The following is a 17,513-nucleotide window of genomic DNA, read 5'->3' on the forward strand; positions in this document are numbered from 1 at the left end:
TCTCTAAGCTCAGTTGATAGAAGATGCAAATTAGAGAGATACAGTTGAAGTGATCTTGTTGAATTTCTGCAATACGTTTCATAGATTGTACAGACTGAACTCAGAATACCTAAGTGGTGGATGAAGGTTGAGAATGGTGGTGGAGCCTCAAACAAGTGGATGGCTTTGCCCTGAGTAGTTTTTTTTTAATTGAGATGGCGATCATCTAGCAACCAGAGATCTGCCACATGATCAGTGTGCCTTACAGGTTGTAGAAAGGCTTGGGAGTGGAAGGTGACAACAGACTCCCTGGCCCATCACCTGCCACAAGGATTTAAGTGGTTATCTAGTTGAAATGGTGATTCACTAGTGGAGAATTTGTGATGGCAATGCTGTTGAATGTCAACGGTAATTAAGCTTCCCTCTTGCTGGGGATAACCATGGCTTAGCCCTCATCTGGTGCAGGTGTTAGTTTTCTTACATCATCCTGAGTCTATATGTTACGTGAGTCTTGCTGCACGTGGGGCATGGCCAGCCTCATTTCCTGAGGAATTGCAAATGGAACCAAACATTATTCAATCAACATACAAATTTCTAACTTTATGATGGTTAGAGACTCACTGATGAAGCAACTGAAGATGACTGAGGATAAGATCGTCTGCAGTGATGTCATGAAGTTGTCCACCAACAAATAGGGCTACCTTCCTAACAATGGATATCACTCCATTCTGTGGGGTAATTTTACTGTGATTCTCATTATCAATTTCACTTTGGCTCTTTGATGCTACTATCAACTTGACAGAAGTATCGGTGATATCCTTCATCAGTTTATGAAGAAGAGTAACCTGATGGGGCCATGATGGGCTGGATTAGATTTGACCCATCATTATTTTTTTTTGTGTGTGTGTTTGTATGTGGTCAGAATGTCACTTCTTCACTTCTGTTGGGTGGCTCCTGACCCCTGTGGTCTAAACCACTCTTCATATTATTTTAAGTGAAATGATTTGTCTGAAGGCTGCCATCAAAGAGGAGGTATAGGTCCTCTGTTTGACACTTCTGTCTCAGATGCTGAAGACCGCAACCCCAAAGCAGCATATTGCTGCTACAGGCATTGAATCCCTTGATAAATCACAGATATCTAAGATTAATTTAAGTACATTTTTCAACATTTCTATATGTTAAGGCATCTCGGGTTCCAGGGAAGGGGAAACAAAATCTAGAAAGTATATGGTTATAAAGGAAAGATTTACAAGGGGCTTGAGGGGAAAACTGTTCTACAGGCATTTGAGTGTATATAGAATGAGCTGCCAGAGAAAAGACTGCAGTTGATGCAGGTAAAATTACAATATTTAAAAAACACTTGGATAAGTATATAGATAGAAAAGGCTTAGAGCAGGGGTTCACAACTTTTTTTATGCCATGGACCGCTACCATTAACCAAGGGGTCCTTGGACCCTTGCCATTATTTGGTTCAGAGTGATATGGACCAAACATGGGGCTTATGTGGTTATCTTCATTAGCGTGGATGAGCTGCACCAAATAGCCTTTTATAGGTGTGGTATTATGACTCTAGATGTTTGCAGGCCCTTCAGCTGTCCCTGTTACACTCCGTTGCTGCTCTTTACCATCACTGAGTATGGGAATGTCTACATGGTCTCATCCTGCTCTTCTTTTATTGTCTTCTACACTTCATCACTGGATGAGGCAGGGCTATAAAATATTTTTTTGAACTGTCAGTAAATTAGCATGCAACAGCTTCTGCTTATTCTGCTTATTTGTTGCAATTTCATTTGGCTAGTACACAGTACTTAGTACACGAGTTAATGTTTCTGCTCCTCATTGAACTAGGTTGCTCCCCTGGCTTGTCAAGGAGATCTATTCTGCTTGATGATAGCACAACACATCAAACAGGAGGGATGTGGAGTGGTCCTTCCTGTATCTGTAATCATTACATTGGTGAGGATGAGAAAATCATCTTGTTTTGGTTCTCACCCTCTGGCTCAGCTATTCTGGCGGGAATGAACTTCAGGACCATATCAGATTCAGAATTGTGGTGTGATTTTATCACTCTTGTTAATCCACATTGGTGTTCCTCACCTTGAATATATTGTGCACCCTCTCTTCAGTCGTGTATGTGGATACTGAATATTGAATCATCAACTAAAGGGCAAAAGTATATCATACTCTGCAAATTTCCTTGCCTTTCTGAGACCTCTTGCCATAAAATTTTGTACGATTTGAAAACATATCAAGAATTCCACAATTATTTTCTCCTAATGCCTTTGATAAAACACCTTGTCTTTGCCTCTCCTGCCAATAGGGCGGGAAACGTATATAGATTGCAATGTGAAATCTATACAGAAAAGTATAGCTGTGAGTCTGATAACGTCAGGGTGTTGTTTAACTGATCTGAGGGACAAGACTCCAAGTTTAATCTTTGAGTGGACTTTGGTGAATAAAGTAAGCTGGATGTGCCTTTTTCATGTCCATTTTCTGTGCTGATGCTAGGCTGCCTTTCCAGTTGTAGCATTTTTGCATTTTCATATAGCAGATTTTCACAACTGAGTGGCTAGTGGATCAGTACAGAGGATAGTTGAGAGCCAACCATTCTGCAATGGTTCTGAAATCAGCTGCCAGACTCTGGTAGATTTCCATTCTTGTAAAAATTCCAGGATGAGCTGATATTTTACAATCCAATATTATTTTTACTGATACTGTCTTTTGTACTTCGAGATATTTTCACTATTATTTTTTCCAGGTGCTATAGTGAGACTTGAACCCATGGATTGTTTCCCAGACGTATGAAATAATTTAACCACTTTAATTTTATCTTGTGGTAAAAGGCATATGATTCTTATTATTTATTGTATTATATTTCTGATTATTTTCAGAAAAGATTCACAAGGATGTTGCTGGGGTTGGTGACCTTGAGTAATAAAAAACTGGATAGGCTGGCACTGTTTTTTCTAAAGCAAAGGGGGCTGAAGGATGAGCTGACAGAGATTTATAAAATTTATGAGGGATATGGGGATAAAGTAAATGGCCATAGTCATTTTCCCAGCGTAGAGAGTCTAAAACTTCAGGGCATAGGTTTAAAGCGAGAGGAGAAAAGATTTAAAGGAGGCGAGAGAGGCAAGTTTTTCACACCGAGGGTGGTGGGCAAAAGGAACAAACAGAAGAAGTGGTAGAGGTGGATACAATTACAACATTCAACAGACATTTAGACAAGTTCATTGATAGGAATGGTTTGGAGGGATATGGGCAAAATGCAGGCATAGGACTAGCTCAGGAACACACCTAGGGAGGGATGGATGAATTGGGTTAAAGGACACCATGATCCTATAATAAAAAATCAGACATTAGTCATCACCATGCACTCAATAATATTTTATAGGATTCATACTAATTTGAACCTCATGAAAATAAATAATAAATTAGTAAAACTACTCATGGTGTTAAATAAAGAGGAAAACAGCTAAAGGATACATAGATGGAAGTTTTGGGACCAGCATAGAATGAGACAGAACAGAAAAGAGTCATCCCCAAATGTTGGTCCAGCAAAAATGGCAGTGACTGAGCACAGGATAGTGGATGTGGGAGCAAGCTCTGTGAGCTGGGATGAGGAGCCAACATTTGAAACCATCATTAGTGAAACTCCAGATGGAGTTGGCCAAGAATGACAACTGGATAAGTACATGAATAGGAGAGGTTACTGAGCAATGAGCAAAAATGCTCAGAGGACAGAAAGCTAGAATGACACTGTGCTAAAACAGGAACTGGATCAAAGAAGGCACTTTTAAACTGAAAGAGTAGGACAAAAGAAAGATGGAGAAGCATGGAGCCAGTGGTTAGACATTGGGAAACATAGCGACATAATTCCAATTGGGGCTTTGGAACAGCAATATCGTATGAAGATCTGTAGATAAATAATGGACAACCTTGGACAGACATTACTTAGTCACCTCATTAGAATTAGCTTGGCAAACATTTGAGATTTACTCCATATCCTGAGGAAAAAATTACTGATACAGTTGTTATTACAGCTGTGGCATACAAGTAGATCATGGGAAAAGGGCAAGTAATAATCTTCAGGCCCACTAATAATTGATATTATTTCTCCAGTGTCTTAATGTAATATCATCGTTTACTTTTTCTCTCTGTCTCTCTCCCTTGGTGATGATTCAGGAACAAGTGATGCTGATGCTTTGGCCCTTTCCAAAGTTATTGAAAGAGGTTTGTAGTTTACTGAAAGTGTATTTTGATACATTTTTCAATTTTACATTTTATAGTGAGACTAATGGGTTTTTGCTATTAAATTTCTCCTTCTTCCTCCCCAACCCTTCCACTCCCACCCCAGAACCCCAACCAAAATGACCTGTGTCATTTTTTGTTTTTGACTAGATTCTCTCCCTACACATTTTTAAAAAAAAAACATCCTGACATTTAGCAATATCTAACTCCTGGGACTAATTGCAAACTTTGTTTCTGATAGGTTTAACTTAAAAGGGGAAGTTTGTTTATTTCATTTTTGATAGGGAATTGTTTTACATTTTTAAACATGTGCTAGCGATCATTTTACAACTGCATTCAATTTTGATGCCTCATTTCCTTGCAAGTCATATAGATTATTCTGAAACAAGAAGTCACTGAGTTGGTGGGTCTGGTAAAAGATGCTGCAATATATTTTAGTTGGATTGTATAAACATAATTTCAATGTTGGCTTGTCTTCAAGTTTTTCTATTGAACTGACAAACAAAAAAATGAAAATAAACTATTAATTAAATATTTGCTTGATAGCACTCATATGGTAGCTTTAATATAATTACCATGTGTATCTCCAGTGATCAAGCTCCTTCAATTGGTTTCACCTACCTAAATATACCTGATCAAAAATACACATGCAAGTTAATGGTTTGGGTCTCTTTACATCTATAATTAAAATCTAGTCAAATTCTACATACATAAATGAGTAAGGTATTACTTTCTTATAAATGTTGTTTGTTCAGAGACCATAGAAGCATTCTTGGAGCTCCGAATAGTGGAAAATGGCACATTATAGTGAAGAACAGCATTGTGGTGTTAAACTTGTTCCTCTATGAACAAAATTGCTTGTGCCTCCAATAAAGTAAGATTTGAAATAAACAACATAGTCCCAGTGTGGAATCTGATCAAAAATGTTAAATAAACCCCTTTTTTGTTCCGAGACCAATCAATATTCTAAACGGTTTGGTTTGAGCTGGAAATAATTCAGGAAAACAAATTAAAATCTACTCCCTTAACACAACTTTTAAGTTGTTGATCTGCTTCCATCACTTCTTAGACCAATGATAAGGTAAGTATCACAGGAGGAATCAGGCATTTTTAAAATTATACTGTTTGCTCCACTTAAACTATTGCTCTATAAGTATTCTGAGATACTGTTGTTTAAGCATGTCATGTAATTGTCTTAAACCTTGCTGCTTATTACTTAAATGATGACATTAACTGAAAAGCAAATGTGTTAATGTATCTAAAGTACATATGCTAATGAATATCACATTTGTTACCTTCCTATAGTAGAAGTAGAGAAAATGTTAGAGGTTCACAATTGACATGTATCTTGTCAGGAACACAGTACAGCAAGGTCACCAAGATAATAGAGGGTGATCACAAAATACTTGAGGATGAAGAACTCAAAAAACTCCTTCACGGAGGTTAGTGAGCTGTAAGCTCTGACCCTTTCACCCTGAAGCATGGGTTGATGGGATCCCCATTCCTATTTACCAATCTAGTTGACTAATTGCCTGTATGTACTATCTGTTTGCCTTCTATTAAGTAGAGTTAACATAGCAACTTGTGTTTGCTAATTTTTCTTTGGACATGTGATACTTGGATAAACTTGAAGTCTACTCGTAAATCGGAGAAGACTTCTGTAATTGCTTGCGATGTTCTTGAACGTGAGATGTCAAAACTTTGCCAAAAGTTCTTCTTAACCTTTATTAACAATTCAAGGTTGCATTTCTTTATACTTATGATACTGTATTCTTTATTTTCATTATTTCTTTACTTTCCTGTAAATGCCTGCAAGAAATTAAATCTCAAAGTAGTATATGGTGACATATACGTACTTTGATAATAAATCTACTTTGAACTTTTTTTCAATAATTCTTAATCCTTATAAATGGAACCCTTTTGTTGTTCATTTAATTCATGACGCATGGAAATGTTTTACTACTTATTATTAAGGTTATGTTATACTGGATGTTGATAAAATTAAAAATACCTGGCTAAACTCGGTAAATATTTTTATTGAAGAGCTGGTATGGTTGAGGGCATTAACTTCTATCTATCAGTTAACAGGTATCACAACTGATATCGGATAAGCACTTCCAATCTACATTTTATGATGATTTGGCAAATCACTGGAAGAATGGGACATGCAAATATGTGGAAAATAATTATTTACTGTAGATACCGGAATGCTCATGCCCAGCCAATGGAAACCTCTTCCTTGCATGTTTCACAATTAATAATTTTTGTGTAAAACAACAAGCTACCTGTTGGAAGAATTTAACAGGTTGAACAATGCCTGTGAGGGAAAGGAATTTCCTGGGTGTGTGCATGTGTGTCTTTTGCGAGCATGTGTGCGTGTGTGTGTGTGTGTGAGAGAGAGAGAGAGAGAGAAAGAGCAATTACTGCATTCTGAATCGTGAATAATTATTTTCAAGTCTTCCCATACTATTGTAAGGAAACTCTTATTTAAATTAATAGTGTTGTGATGACAAATGTGATCAAGAATAACTAAAAGTGGTATTGCAAGGTTTTGATGTCACAATATAAGTTAGTCAACATAGTCAAGTTCAGAAGTAGAGTAGCAAGTGTTGTACTACAACTCTCTCAGTTTAAAGGAAAAATTGCTACAGCTGGCAAGATTATCCATTTTTGCAACACCCACATAATATTATATTAGCAGCAATCATAAATATGTAATTTATTTTTGATTTTTAGAAGACATTCAATGACATTTTTAAAACATATTTACACAATCCTCCATTTAAACAGAGATTATTTGCTGGCACTAAACACAAGTCGTGCAAAAAGAGAGGAAAATTATTGAGGTTGAGTTCATGGGTTTGTTGAAATCTGGTGGTGGAGGAGAAGAAGCTGTGTTATAAAACAGATCTTATCAAAGCAACTTACAAGCTCCCCTATAGAGCTCGGTCTAGAATTTGCAAAACTTACTTTGTTTTTAATTGTTATACTCCATATTCAACCAAGAATTCAACTGGATTTTTCATTTTTTCCATTTAAAATTAATTTCAGGAAGGACTGAACTTAGTCACAGAAGCACTACAGGTATGTTAAACTTCCTTATTTATTATAAGAATGATAGGCATGCTGCTAATTGCCACCAACGTTATTTAACAGACTTTAGCACAATGCTAATCCTTTAGCTGCAATAATCAGTCTAGTGGTTAGAGTCATGGCAACTTTTGTCTTTTGGAAGAGTACTTTATAGAAGTAGCATCCAGAGTAATATTTCTGCAAATACTTTCACAATCTTAACAACCTCCCCCATAACTGAAAGCATTCTGAGGTACAAACTTATCTTGGCCATTAACACAGAGGTTGGCATCCCAACAGGGACTTGATATTTTTCCTCCCCATATTCAGGTCCACCAAATTGTTACCAAGCCATGTGACCATGTAGCATGGGTGACATGAATTTTATTGGATGCAGTGATAGAGGAAGTGGCAGAAGAGCATATTGACTGAGATTAATTAAACAACAGATGAGATTCCAGCAGCAGAGAAGCAATAGCCTGTTTCAGTGCTGTAATAAAACATGAAATAATTATTTAAAAAATCTTCTGGAGAATGGCAGAAATTTAGTTGTTGGATACTCACCCTTTGTAGCAGCAGGACTTGGCACTCCAGTTCAAACTTTCCATTTTACTGTAATAAATGGAACTGAGTTTCGTAAGATGAATACAATGCCCTGCTGTTATCATTTTGCCCTTTTAGCACTACAGTAATTCACGAATAACTCCAAATGTTAATCCAAAATCCCCCAGAAGGCACAGGTCTCAGATTGTCACGGTTATAAAGACCATAATGTATAGAAACAGAATTAGACCATTTGGCCCGTCGGGTCTGCTCTGCAATTACAGACAAAATAGTAAGAATAGAACTGAACTGGAACATTTGGCCCTTTATGTCTTTCTCTGCCATTCCCTGAACTGATCTTTTTACCTCAGCATCACTTTCCTACACCTATCAAATATTCCTTGATCTACAAATATCCATTCAGCAGGCAACCTCTCCCTTGTAGCTCAGTGAATGAGCATTAATAGCCTCTTAGGAAGTCATTTTCAAAATTCTCTATCCTATCCTACAGGTGAAGAAATTTCTTCTCATCTCAGAGATCAGTGACTGGGCCTAACTTATAGTTTCTAATGCCTTATCTTCTAATGATCTGGAAAGTTTTTTCCCGCCCTTGGTGTGCAGAGTATTGTGAATCATGAGAATTTTCTAATTATGAATGCCTCATCTCCATGAAGCGTATCTGCCTCACTTATTCTCAAGGAGTCTGTAGTACTTGATATTTTCAGCAACCAACCAGCATTTATCTGAGGGATAAATTCTAGCATCAGCTTCTGTGACTGTTCACACCAGTACAAATCTCAACTAGAATGCAGCTATAATGAGAATCACCAAAATGACAGGATACACATGAAAAATACTCAAATCTCCTGAAGATGAAGAGCAGGCCAGAATATATCAGGCAGTTGCAGAGATTTCGCCATCCCTTAGTACACACCATGCAGTCATGCCAATCAAAAACAAAGCAACAAGAAGACCTGAAGCCCAAGAGCCATGAAACAGAAGACAGAGAATATCAAGAGCATGAGGCAGCTATCAGAGGAAAGCCCCTGATGTGTCTCCACAAATCCATCTCTCAGCTCAGTGGATGAGACAAACTGTTTGTGTTTAGGCTACAGGAGGAACATGACACAGAGATTGTTTTTATAACAAGCTTGCCAAACCACATTTCTAAAACAAAGACCACATATTTGGATAGTCACCACTCAGCAATATTCTCTCTAATTTGTAATGACCAGTGTATGCAAAAAGTTTGAGCTGTGCAATTTTTTCCCTCCGTGACAACATGTGCACACTGAACAACTTCTTCAAGAAAAACAGTACAAGTAAGCCAGTTCTAAAATCTGCAGACAAATTATCGCAAACTCCACGTTGTCGCACTGCCCGCAGCAGAAACAGGAAAAAGAAATGTGATTGTGTATGATCATGAAATATATTTAACATGCCAATGAGGTAGAGGGTGACAATCTTTTGTGTGCAGTTTAAAATCCTTTGTGCACTAGTAGCAAAAAACATGTGTGCACACCTCAGAAGGAACATCATCACCCAGTGAAAGTGGATATTAATGATGACTTCACCAATGCAGCCTTTGGATTTCTGAGGAAAACTATTTTAAGACCAGCTCAAGCAGCACCAGGTTTCTGATCTACCAGATATCAATGCCCCCAGTCCTCCAGCTTGCTTCAGAGACTTGAATTATTTACAATAGGCACCATAAGTTCGAGATAGGTAGTATCAACATTTGTCTCTGAACAATCTTCTAAAGCCACTGAAAGATGAAATGATCAAACATCGGTGCCCTCTCCCAGCCCAACATCCCTAGTGTTAAGGCTCTAATTCACTCATTGGGCGGGCTTTTCTTCAGGTTTGCATGCCCAACACCAGACTCCCAAAACAGTCACTCTTCCGTAGCAAGAAATTGCCATGAAGACAGAAGAAAATACTCGGAGATATTCGCAAAGCCTCCTTTAAGAATATGCTACTGGCTCTTGGGAATTAATGGTCATGACTGTTCAAAGGAGAGAACGAGGTGGCACTGAAAACCTAGAGCCTATGCACAGGCTCTAATATAAATGGTAGAAGGAGCACCTCTCCTTTCTAATTAGATATGCTCTGCCAAACACCTTCTGCCCCAGCTGTGGCACAGTCTAAAGACACCACTTCAGCTTTACTATAGTCACCCTAGAACCAACAAAGTGAGAGTGGAAGCAGGTACACACAAAAAAAAGAGAAGACCTCAATAAGTAGGTGGGTAAGTGTCATGTTTCAAGATAATCCCATTCATTCTGTCGTGCATGTCCACCTGTACCGATCCAATAATTTACATGGCTTGATGCAACATCTTGCATTTCATGACAAGTGGCACTTCGATAAAAGAACTCTAAACACCACATTAAAACAGAGGCATAGGAAAGACTGTAGCTGCTGGCAATGTGGAGAAAAACACACAAAACGCTGGAACCTCCAGAGTTTTGTGCATATGCACCAGAAAAAAACACTTCCTTTGCACATCTGAGCTCTGCACTGGTCAAAAACTTGAACATTTTGTGCCGCTGTTCAATATAGATAGTGCCTATTCAATAATTAATTCATCTGGGAGTTAATATTGTAATCCTTTGATCCAACTGGCAAATAATGAGTAAGTGAATCATTAAGAAGCTAACATTTCAAACCAACAAATTCCACATTCATTCAGTGAAGGAAAATTGTTCACAGAACTGGAGGTGAAGTCCATTTAAGTCACAGTACTAAATGAAAATGTTTAATTGCATAATAGGGAATAACTCATCAATCTCATAAATAGGACTTTCATGGTTCCCTCCTGTTCAACACAATTGAGAATGATCACTGTATTGTCATGCTTACCTGCACTATCAAACACTTTTAATTAATAGTCTCTTAGCTATTCCTACTAGACATAAAACATAGGAGCAGAATTAGGCTACTTGGCCCATCAAGTCTGTTCCACCATTAAATATCCCTCACAACTCCATTCTCCTGCCTTCTCCCCTGAACTTGAAGTCCTGACTAATCAAGGTTTTATCAACCTCTGATTTAAATATATTCAATGACTTGGCGTCCACAGCCATCCGTGGCAACGAATTCCACAGATTTACTACTCTTTGGCTAAATAAATTCTCCCTCGTCTCTGTTCTGTACTGTATAGACATCCCTCTATTCTGAGGCTGTACCCTCTGGCTGTAGACTCACCCATTGTAGGAAACATCCTCATCCATTCTATCTAGGCCTTTATTCATTTGCCTTCCTTACCATTGACTCAACCTGCAAGTTAACCTTTAGGGAATCCTGTGCAAGGACTCCCAAGTCCCCTTGCACCTCTACTTTTTGAATTTTCTCCCCATTTAGAAAACTGTCTATGCTTTTATTTCTTCTACCTAAGTGCATGACCAAACGCTTCCCTGCACTATATTTCGTCTGCCACATCTTTGCCCATTCTCCCAATCTGTCAAAGTCCTTCTGCAGGCTCCCTGCTTCCTCAACACTATCAGCTCCTCTACCTAACTTCATATCATCCACACAATTGGCCACAAGGCTATCAATTCCTTCATGCAAATTGTTGTCATATAATGTGAAAAGAAACTGTTCCAATACCAATCCTGCAGAACACCACCAGTCACAAGCAGCCAACCAGAATAGGCTCCATTTATTCCCACTCTTTGCCTCCTGCCAGTCAGCCAATCTTCTATCTATGCTAGTATCTTTCCTGTAATACTACGGGCTCTTATCTTGTTAAGCAGCCTCATGTGCAGCCTCTTGTCACAGGCCTTCTGAAAATCCAAGTAAACAACATCCACTCACTCTGCTTTGTCTCTCCTGCCTGTAACTTCCTCAAAGAATTCCAGCAGATGTGTCGGGCAAGCTTTCCCCTTAAGGAAACCATTTTGACTTTGGCCTACTTTAACATGCCCCTCCAAGAACACCGAAACCTTAATAATAGACTGAGATACCTTCCCAACCACTAAAGTCAGGCTAACTGACTTTCTGCCATCATTACTGACTGTGTTCCCTTCCAGTTAACTTTGGCCAGCTCCTCTCTCATTTCCTTTCTTCTGCCATCTCTCTTGTTAAAGAGTGGAGTGACATTTGCAATTTTTTGGTCTTCTAGAACCATTCCAGAGTCTGTTGATTCTTGAAAGATCATTATTAATGCCTCCACAATCTCTTCAGCTTCCTCTTTCAGAACTCTGAGGTGGTAGGTATCTGGTCCAGGTGACTTACTTACTTTCAGACCTTTCAGCTTCCAAAAGCACCTACTCCTTAGGAACTGCAATGACACTCACTTCTGTCCTATGACACTCTTGGATTTCTGGTATACTGCATACTTCCACTGACACAATATACTTATTAAGTTTGCCATCATTTCTTTGCCCCGCTACTACCTCTCCAGCATCATTTTCCAGTGGTCAGATATCCACTCTCTGCTTTCTTTTACTCTTCAATAATCAGAAAATGTTTTTGTAACCTCTTTTATATTATTAACTAGCTTACTCTCATATTTTGTCTTTTCTCTCCTTATGCTTTTTTTAGTTGCATTCTATTAGTATTTAAGAGTTTTCCAATCCTCTAGCATCCTACTAATTTTTGCTCAATTACATACGCTCTCTTTTGCTTTTATGCTGTCTTTGACTTTCCCTTGTCAGCCACGGTTGCCTCATTCTCCCTTTAGAATGTTTCTTCATCTTTAGGATGTATCTGTCTTGTGCCTTCTGAGTTACAGCCAGAAACTCCAACCACTGCTGTTCTGCTATCATCACTGCTAGTGTCCCCTTCCACTCAACCTTGGCCAGCTCCTCTCTCATGCCTTTGTATTTCCCTTTAGTCCATTGTAATACTGATACAACTGACTTTTATCTTCTCCCTCTCAATCTGTAGGGTTAATTCTATCATATAGATCTCTGTCTCCTCAAGGTTTCTTTAACTTAAGCTCACAAAATTAAAGCTGGTTTATTACACAGGTCCAATGCAGAATTGCGTTTCCCCTGGAGGGGCTTGACCATAAACTGCTCTAAAAAGCCACCTCATGGGCATTCTGCAAATTCCCTCTCTTGAACCTAATTTTCCAAATCTACCTGCATTTTGAAATCCCACACGATTATCATAACATTGCCATTATTATGTGCCTTTTCTATCTCCTGTTGACATTTTTATCCCACTTCCTGGCTACTGTTTGGAGCTTGTATACAACTCTATTCAGGGTCTTTTTACCCTTGTGGTTTCTTAACTCTACCCACAAGGATTCTACATCTTCCAGTCCTGTAGTATATCACCTCTTTCTAAGGACTTGATTTCATTTTTTACCACTAGAGCCGCCCTATTCCCTCTCTGCCTACTTGCCTGTCCTTTCGATACAAGATGTATTCTTGGATGCTAAATTCCCAGCTATGATCGTCATTCAGCCACAACTCAGTATCGCCCACAACGTCACACCTGCCAATCTCTAACTGCACTACAAGATGCAGGAAGTTCAAGACTGTCAGGGGACAAAAGTGAGTGAAGTTGCCATTACTAGGGAGAAGTTGCTTGAGAAACTGAAAGGCCCAAAGGTCGATAAGTCACCCAGACCTGATGGTCTACACCCCAGGGTTTTGAAGGAGGTGGCTGTAGAGATCATGAAGGCATTAGTAATGATCTTCAAAGAATCAATGGATTCTGGAAAGGTTCTGGAGAACTGGAAAATTGTACTTGGGTTTCTCAGAAGACCTTTGACAAGGTGCCACACATGAAGCTGCTTAACAAGTTAAGAACCCATGGTATTACGGGAAAGGTACTAGCATGGGTTGAGCATTGGCTGATCGGCAGGAGGTAAAGACTGGGAATAAAGGGAGCTTCTTCAGGTTGGCTGTGTTGGGACTGCTTGTGTTTACGTTATCTGTTAATTACTTGGATGAAGGAAAGTTTGCAGATGATATAAAGATAGTTGGGGGAGTGTTCAGTGTGGAGGAAGCAAAAAGGCTACAGAGGTACTTAGACAGATTAGGAAAATGGGCAAAAAAGGTGGCAGATGGAATATGGTGTCAAGAAGTATATGGTCATGCACTTTGATAGAAGAAATAAAAGCGTAGACTATGTTCTAAATAGAGAAAGAAAATCAGAAAACTGAGCTACAAAGGAGTCATCATGCAGGTTTCCCTAAAGATTAATTTGTAGGTTGAGTCAGTGGTGAGGAAGGCAAATGTAATTTTAGCATTTCAAGTGGATTAGAATATAAAAGCAAGGATAAATGTTAAGGTGTTATAAGGCACTGATGAGGCCTCGTTTAGAGTATTTTGAGCAGTTTTGGGTCCCTTATCTTAGAAAAGATGTGCTGACATTAAAGAGGGTTCAAAGGAGGTTCACGAAAATGACTCTGTAATTGAAAGGCTTAGCAAATGAGGAGAATTTGATGAATCTGGGCCTGTACGCACTGCAATGCAGAATAATGCTCATATTTCCTTATGATGGCCCCTCTGGGTCTTCTGGTTCTCTTGGTGCACACCTTCTCTCGTGCTGTTTGTCTCATTAATCAAGTCTTCCACATCCCTTTGAGTCCTTATTCCTTTAACCCACGGCTGCCTCTCCACAGTGTGTCCTGGGTGGTAAGCCCTTGGTGTTGTACAGCCAACTGTATGACGTTGCCATCAGTTGTGTGGTTCTGTTGAGAACTGTGCAGGTTTTTTTACAAATGTATCAGTTTTAACTGTAAATCATCCTAACCTTATTCCAGACAAATGGAGCCAATTCTGCATTTTTTTTTAAAGGAAGCCCACTCTGGCATTAGTCTCTAATGCAATAAAGTTGGCGTACATCAAAAAAAGTTCCAGTCCAATTGCTGGCACATGAGGGACACAGTACCAGTAAAGACAATTCTAATTCCATAATACAGCCAGATAATAGCATGAGTAACTTAACAGAGGAAAACAATTTAGCTTCTCCAAAGTGCAAGCTTCTCTCAGTTTCACACTCATAAAGAGTTCTTACTATGATAATCTTGGTAGTAGCCTCCATCTGTCCCTTTAAGGATCAGAACTGACTGTGTTTTGCAACACATGTTCAGTCCCCTGTTTGAATATGGGAAGTGTTTAACACTGCTTTAGGCATGGGCTCCAGGTGTTTCTTTTTGTGCCTCCTTCAATACATTAACAGCTCTCTTTGGGCAAGTAAAATGTGCATGCCCTGTCCTCCAAACCAGATGCTTATTCCAGCAGTCCTGTGTCTGGAAAATGAGAACGGTTCTATGGATTTTCTATTCCAAAGATGCCTGTTCAGGCAAAAAAAATGTCAGAATTACATTTACAAGTGTTTCTACCTGTAAATCATTTTTATTTAGTTCTACAGGCACAACTGTATGACCATTAGAATCTTTGGAGAGGTGGTGTAGAAATAGTCAAGCCTAATCTATAAAGTACTGGGTATAATCATATTTTTCATACACTTTTCACCATTCCCTAAATACCACAGCATTCGTTGACTTCTTCCTTAAAAATGTTAATTTTCATCCCCATCTCCTTTGGGGAGAAAAGAATTAGTTGTATTGTTTATTCATATAAATACAGATAAATAGTCCCTTAGTTCCTGTTCTCAGTAAATACTTCTGGCTGTAATCCATGTAGTATTTCTTTTGACATTATACTTGGGTGCTGGTCAATGCATCAGCAGAATTAAACATCCAATTTAACCGACCACCAAAGAAAATGAAACAGCTTGGTGCTGTATGAATTTTTCCTAAAATGTTATTGTAATTATTATTCAAAAACGTATTACAGACTCATAAATCAATTGGTACAAAACTCTGAAACCAGGTTAACCAAGATAAACTAGTTCAATTGTTAACAAAAAACTGAAACAGAAACAAAAAAAAACAGAGCCCTAAATCTGTGGATCTCTACGAGTCTGCCGGGGAAGTCAAAGGCCCTATGTCTGTGAATTCACAAGTCCACTGGAGGCTGGAGACCGAAGACTGGGGTTAGAGGATCGTGTATGTGCAAGGGTGGAAGGAATGAGACTTGTTTGGCTGTTGTTGCTATGTTGCTTAGCATATTCTATGTTGTCTGCCATGCATGGTGGTCATGCTCTGCTGCTGCTGGAATGTGTGACAACACTTGCAGGTGCATTGGTTGTTTACAGAAACAACACGCTTTATTATATTTGATGTAAATATGATAAATGAATCTGAATCTGAAAAACTTTCCCTTTTTTAAACTTTTAAATAACAATATTAATTTTAATAATAGCTCTAATTTAAAAATATTAAAGCAATTCTAGTGCAGAGTTGGTTTGTAAATATACTGGACTACGTAAATGTACCTTTGAATTCAAGTGTTTGAGGGGTCTTATTTTTGTAATTTGCAGTTGGGTTAAGAAGGGCAAGGAATGCGATGAAGAGACTCCCAAACAACAAGTTACAGGGTTAAAGAAGATATGAAATTTTTGCTCTGAAAACGGAGGACATCCAACCAAAGAAGAAGATCTTAAGTTTGAGGCTTAGCCGATAGCAATCTCAGATGAGAAGGATGTCAAGTTTTGCACATGTCACAAAATTCCCATCAGTTCACATGAATGTTGAATAACAAAAAAACAAATATATGAAATTATCAAATTCCCTGTGTTTTGCGATTATTTTATGGTATGTTTTAGAAATAACATCGGTTAGGTTCTAGAGGCTTTTCATTGGAACTATTGGACAATTAAATCAGGGATATTAGAAAATGTAAAATGGGTAATTTACTAAATAGTGGGTTTTTTGTAACACCTACTCCAGTTAATAGCAGTCATTTTCTTCTGTCAGTTAAAATGTGTCCTATCTGAAAAAAGTCATATCTTCCAGTTTTATCAGTGGTAGGATATTCATAAGCATGGCAGGAATCTGTACAAGAACACATCAAAAGTTTATTTGTCTCATATATTTGTTTCCACTTTTGAAGCTGGGCTTAATAAGAGCAGATAGGAAACTAGCTAATGTATTGAAACTGATATCCTGCAAATGTAAATTTCAAAGCTAATGTCACTGCTTGCTCTAGTGTATCTATGGGTTACTTCTGACATGCATTTTGTATTAAGGCGTAAAAAGCTTTGCAATTCACAAACACAGTTTCAGATTGATTGTACTTTTATAAATTGAATTGTATTAATATTTTTCCAAATTTTTTCTACAAAGTTCTGTATCAATGAAAGACTTTTTTGTCTATGAAAGTTCTGTATCAATGAAAAACTTGTTCTTTCTTTCCTGCATTTTGCAATTTGAATCCTACCATGATGCCATTTTAGAAAACCATCTTAAAAATGGCTAAAGGTTTATGGAAAATATGCTGAACTTGGTGCTTTCTTTTGTACTTTCTTTTAGAAACAATTATTCATTAAAGAATATTTCCTCATGCCTGGTTTTGTTACCCGCTTTCTCACATGGATGTATTTGAACGTTCATTCTGACAATTAGCAGCTTTCTACTTCTTATGGCAACTGCAATAAATGCCAGATGGCAAAGCCTCCTTGATGCTACGGACTCTCATTGTGGATCAGTAGCGCCTCTCCCAGCAAAACCAGGCTGCGCTGGTCTCGCTGGTGGATGCCAGCCATCTACAACCTGGCCTTTGCTCATGCCCATGATGCCAGGCATAATCCATTAAGGAACATGGGCGTAAAATTGTCCTACAAGTTCGACCACTGTTTGTAAT

General features: G+C 38.4%; 1 protein-coding gene across 6 annotated transcripts in view; it reads left to right on the top strand.

Annotated features, from left to right (window-relative positions):
• The window catches only part of postnb (periostin, osteoblast specific factor b), a 68,750-nt gene extending 51,537 nt beyond the window's left edge, over positions 1–17,213 (top strand). For 2 of the 6 annotated variants that reach the window (XM_072262867.1, XM_072262868.1), the window contains 4 exons: positions 4,165–4,212; positions 5,586–5,672; positions 7,282–7,314; positions 16,192–17,213. In XM_072262867.1, the coding sequence (XP_072118968.1) occupies positions 4,165–4,212; positions 5,586–5,672; positions 7,282–7,314; positions 16,192–16,253 (230 nt within the window). In that variant the 3' untranslated portion in view covers positions 16,254–17,213. The remainder of the gene's footprint in view (positions 1–4,164; positions 4,213–5,585; positions 5,673–7,281; positions 7,315–16,191) is intronic. The other 4 variants (XM_072262870.1, XM_072262871.1, XM_072262869.1 and 1 more) reach the window with 3 other exon arrangements.
• The last annotated feature ends 300 nt before the right edge of the window (positions 17,214–17,513 follow it).

Source organism: Mobula birostris, chromosome 7 (assembly GCF_030028105.1).
Source record: "Mobula birostris isolate sMobBir1 chromosome 7, sMobBir1.hap1, whole genome shotgun sequence".
Classification (NCBI taxonomy): domain Eukaryota; kingdom Metazoa; phylum Chordata; class Chondrichthyes; order Myliobatiformes; family Myliobatidae; genus Mobula; species Mobula birostris.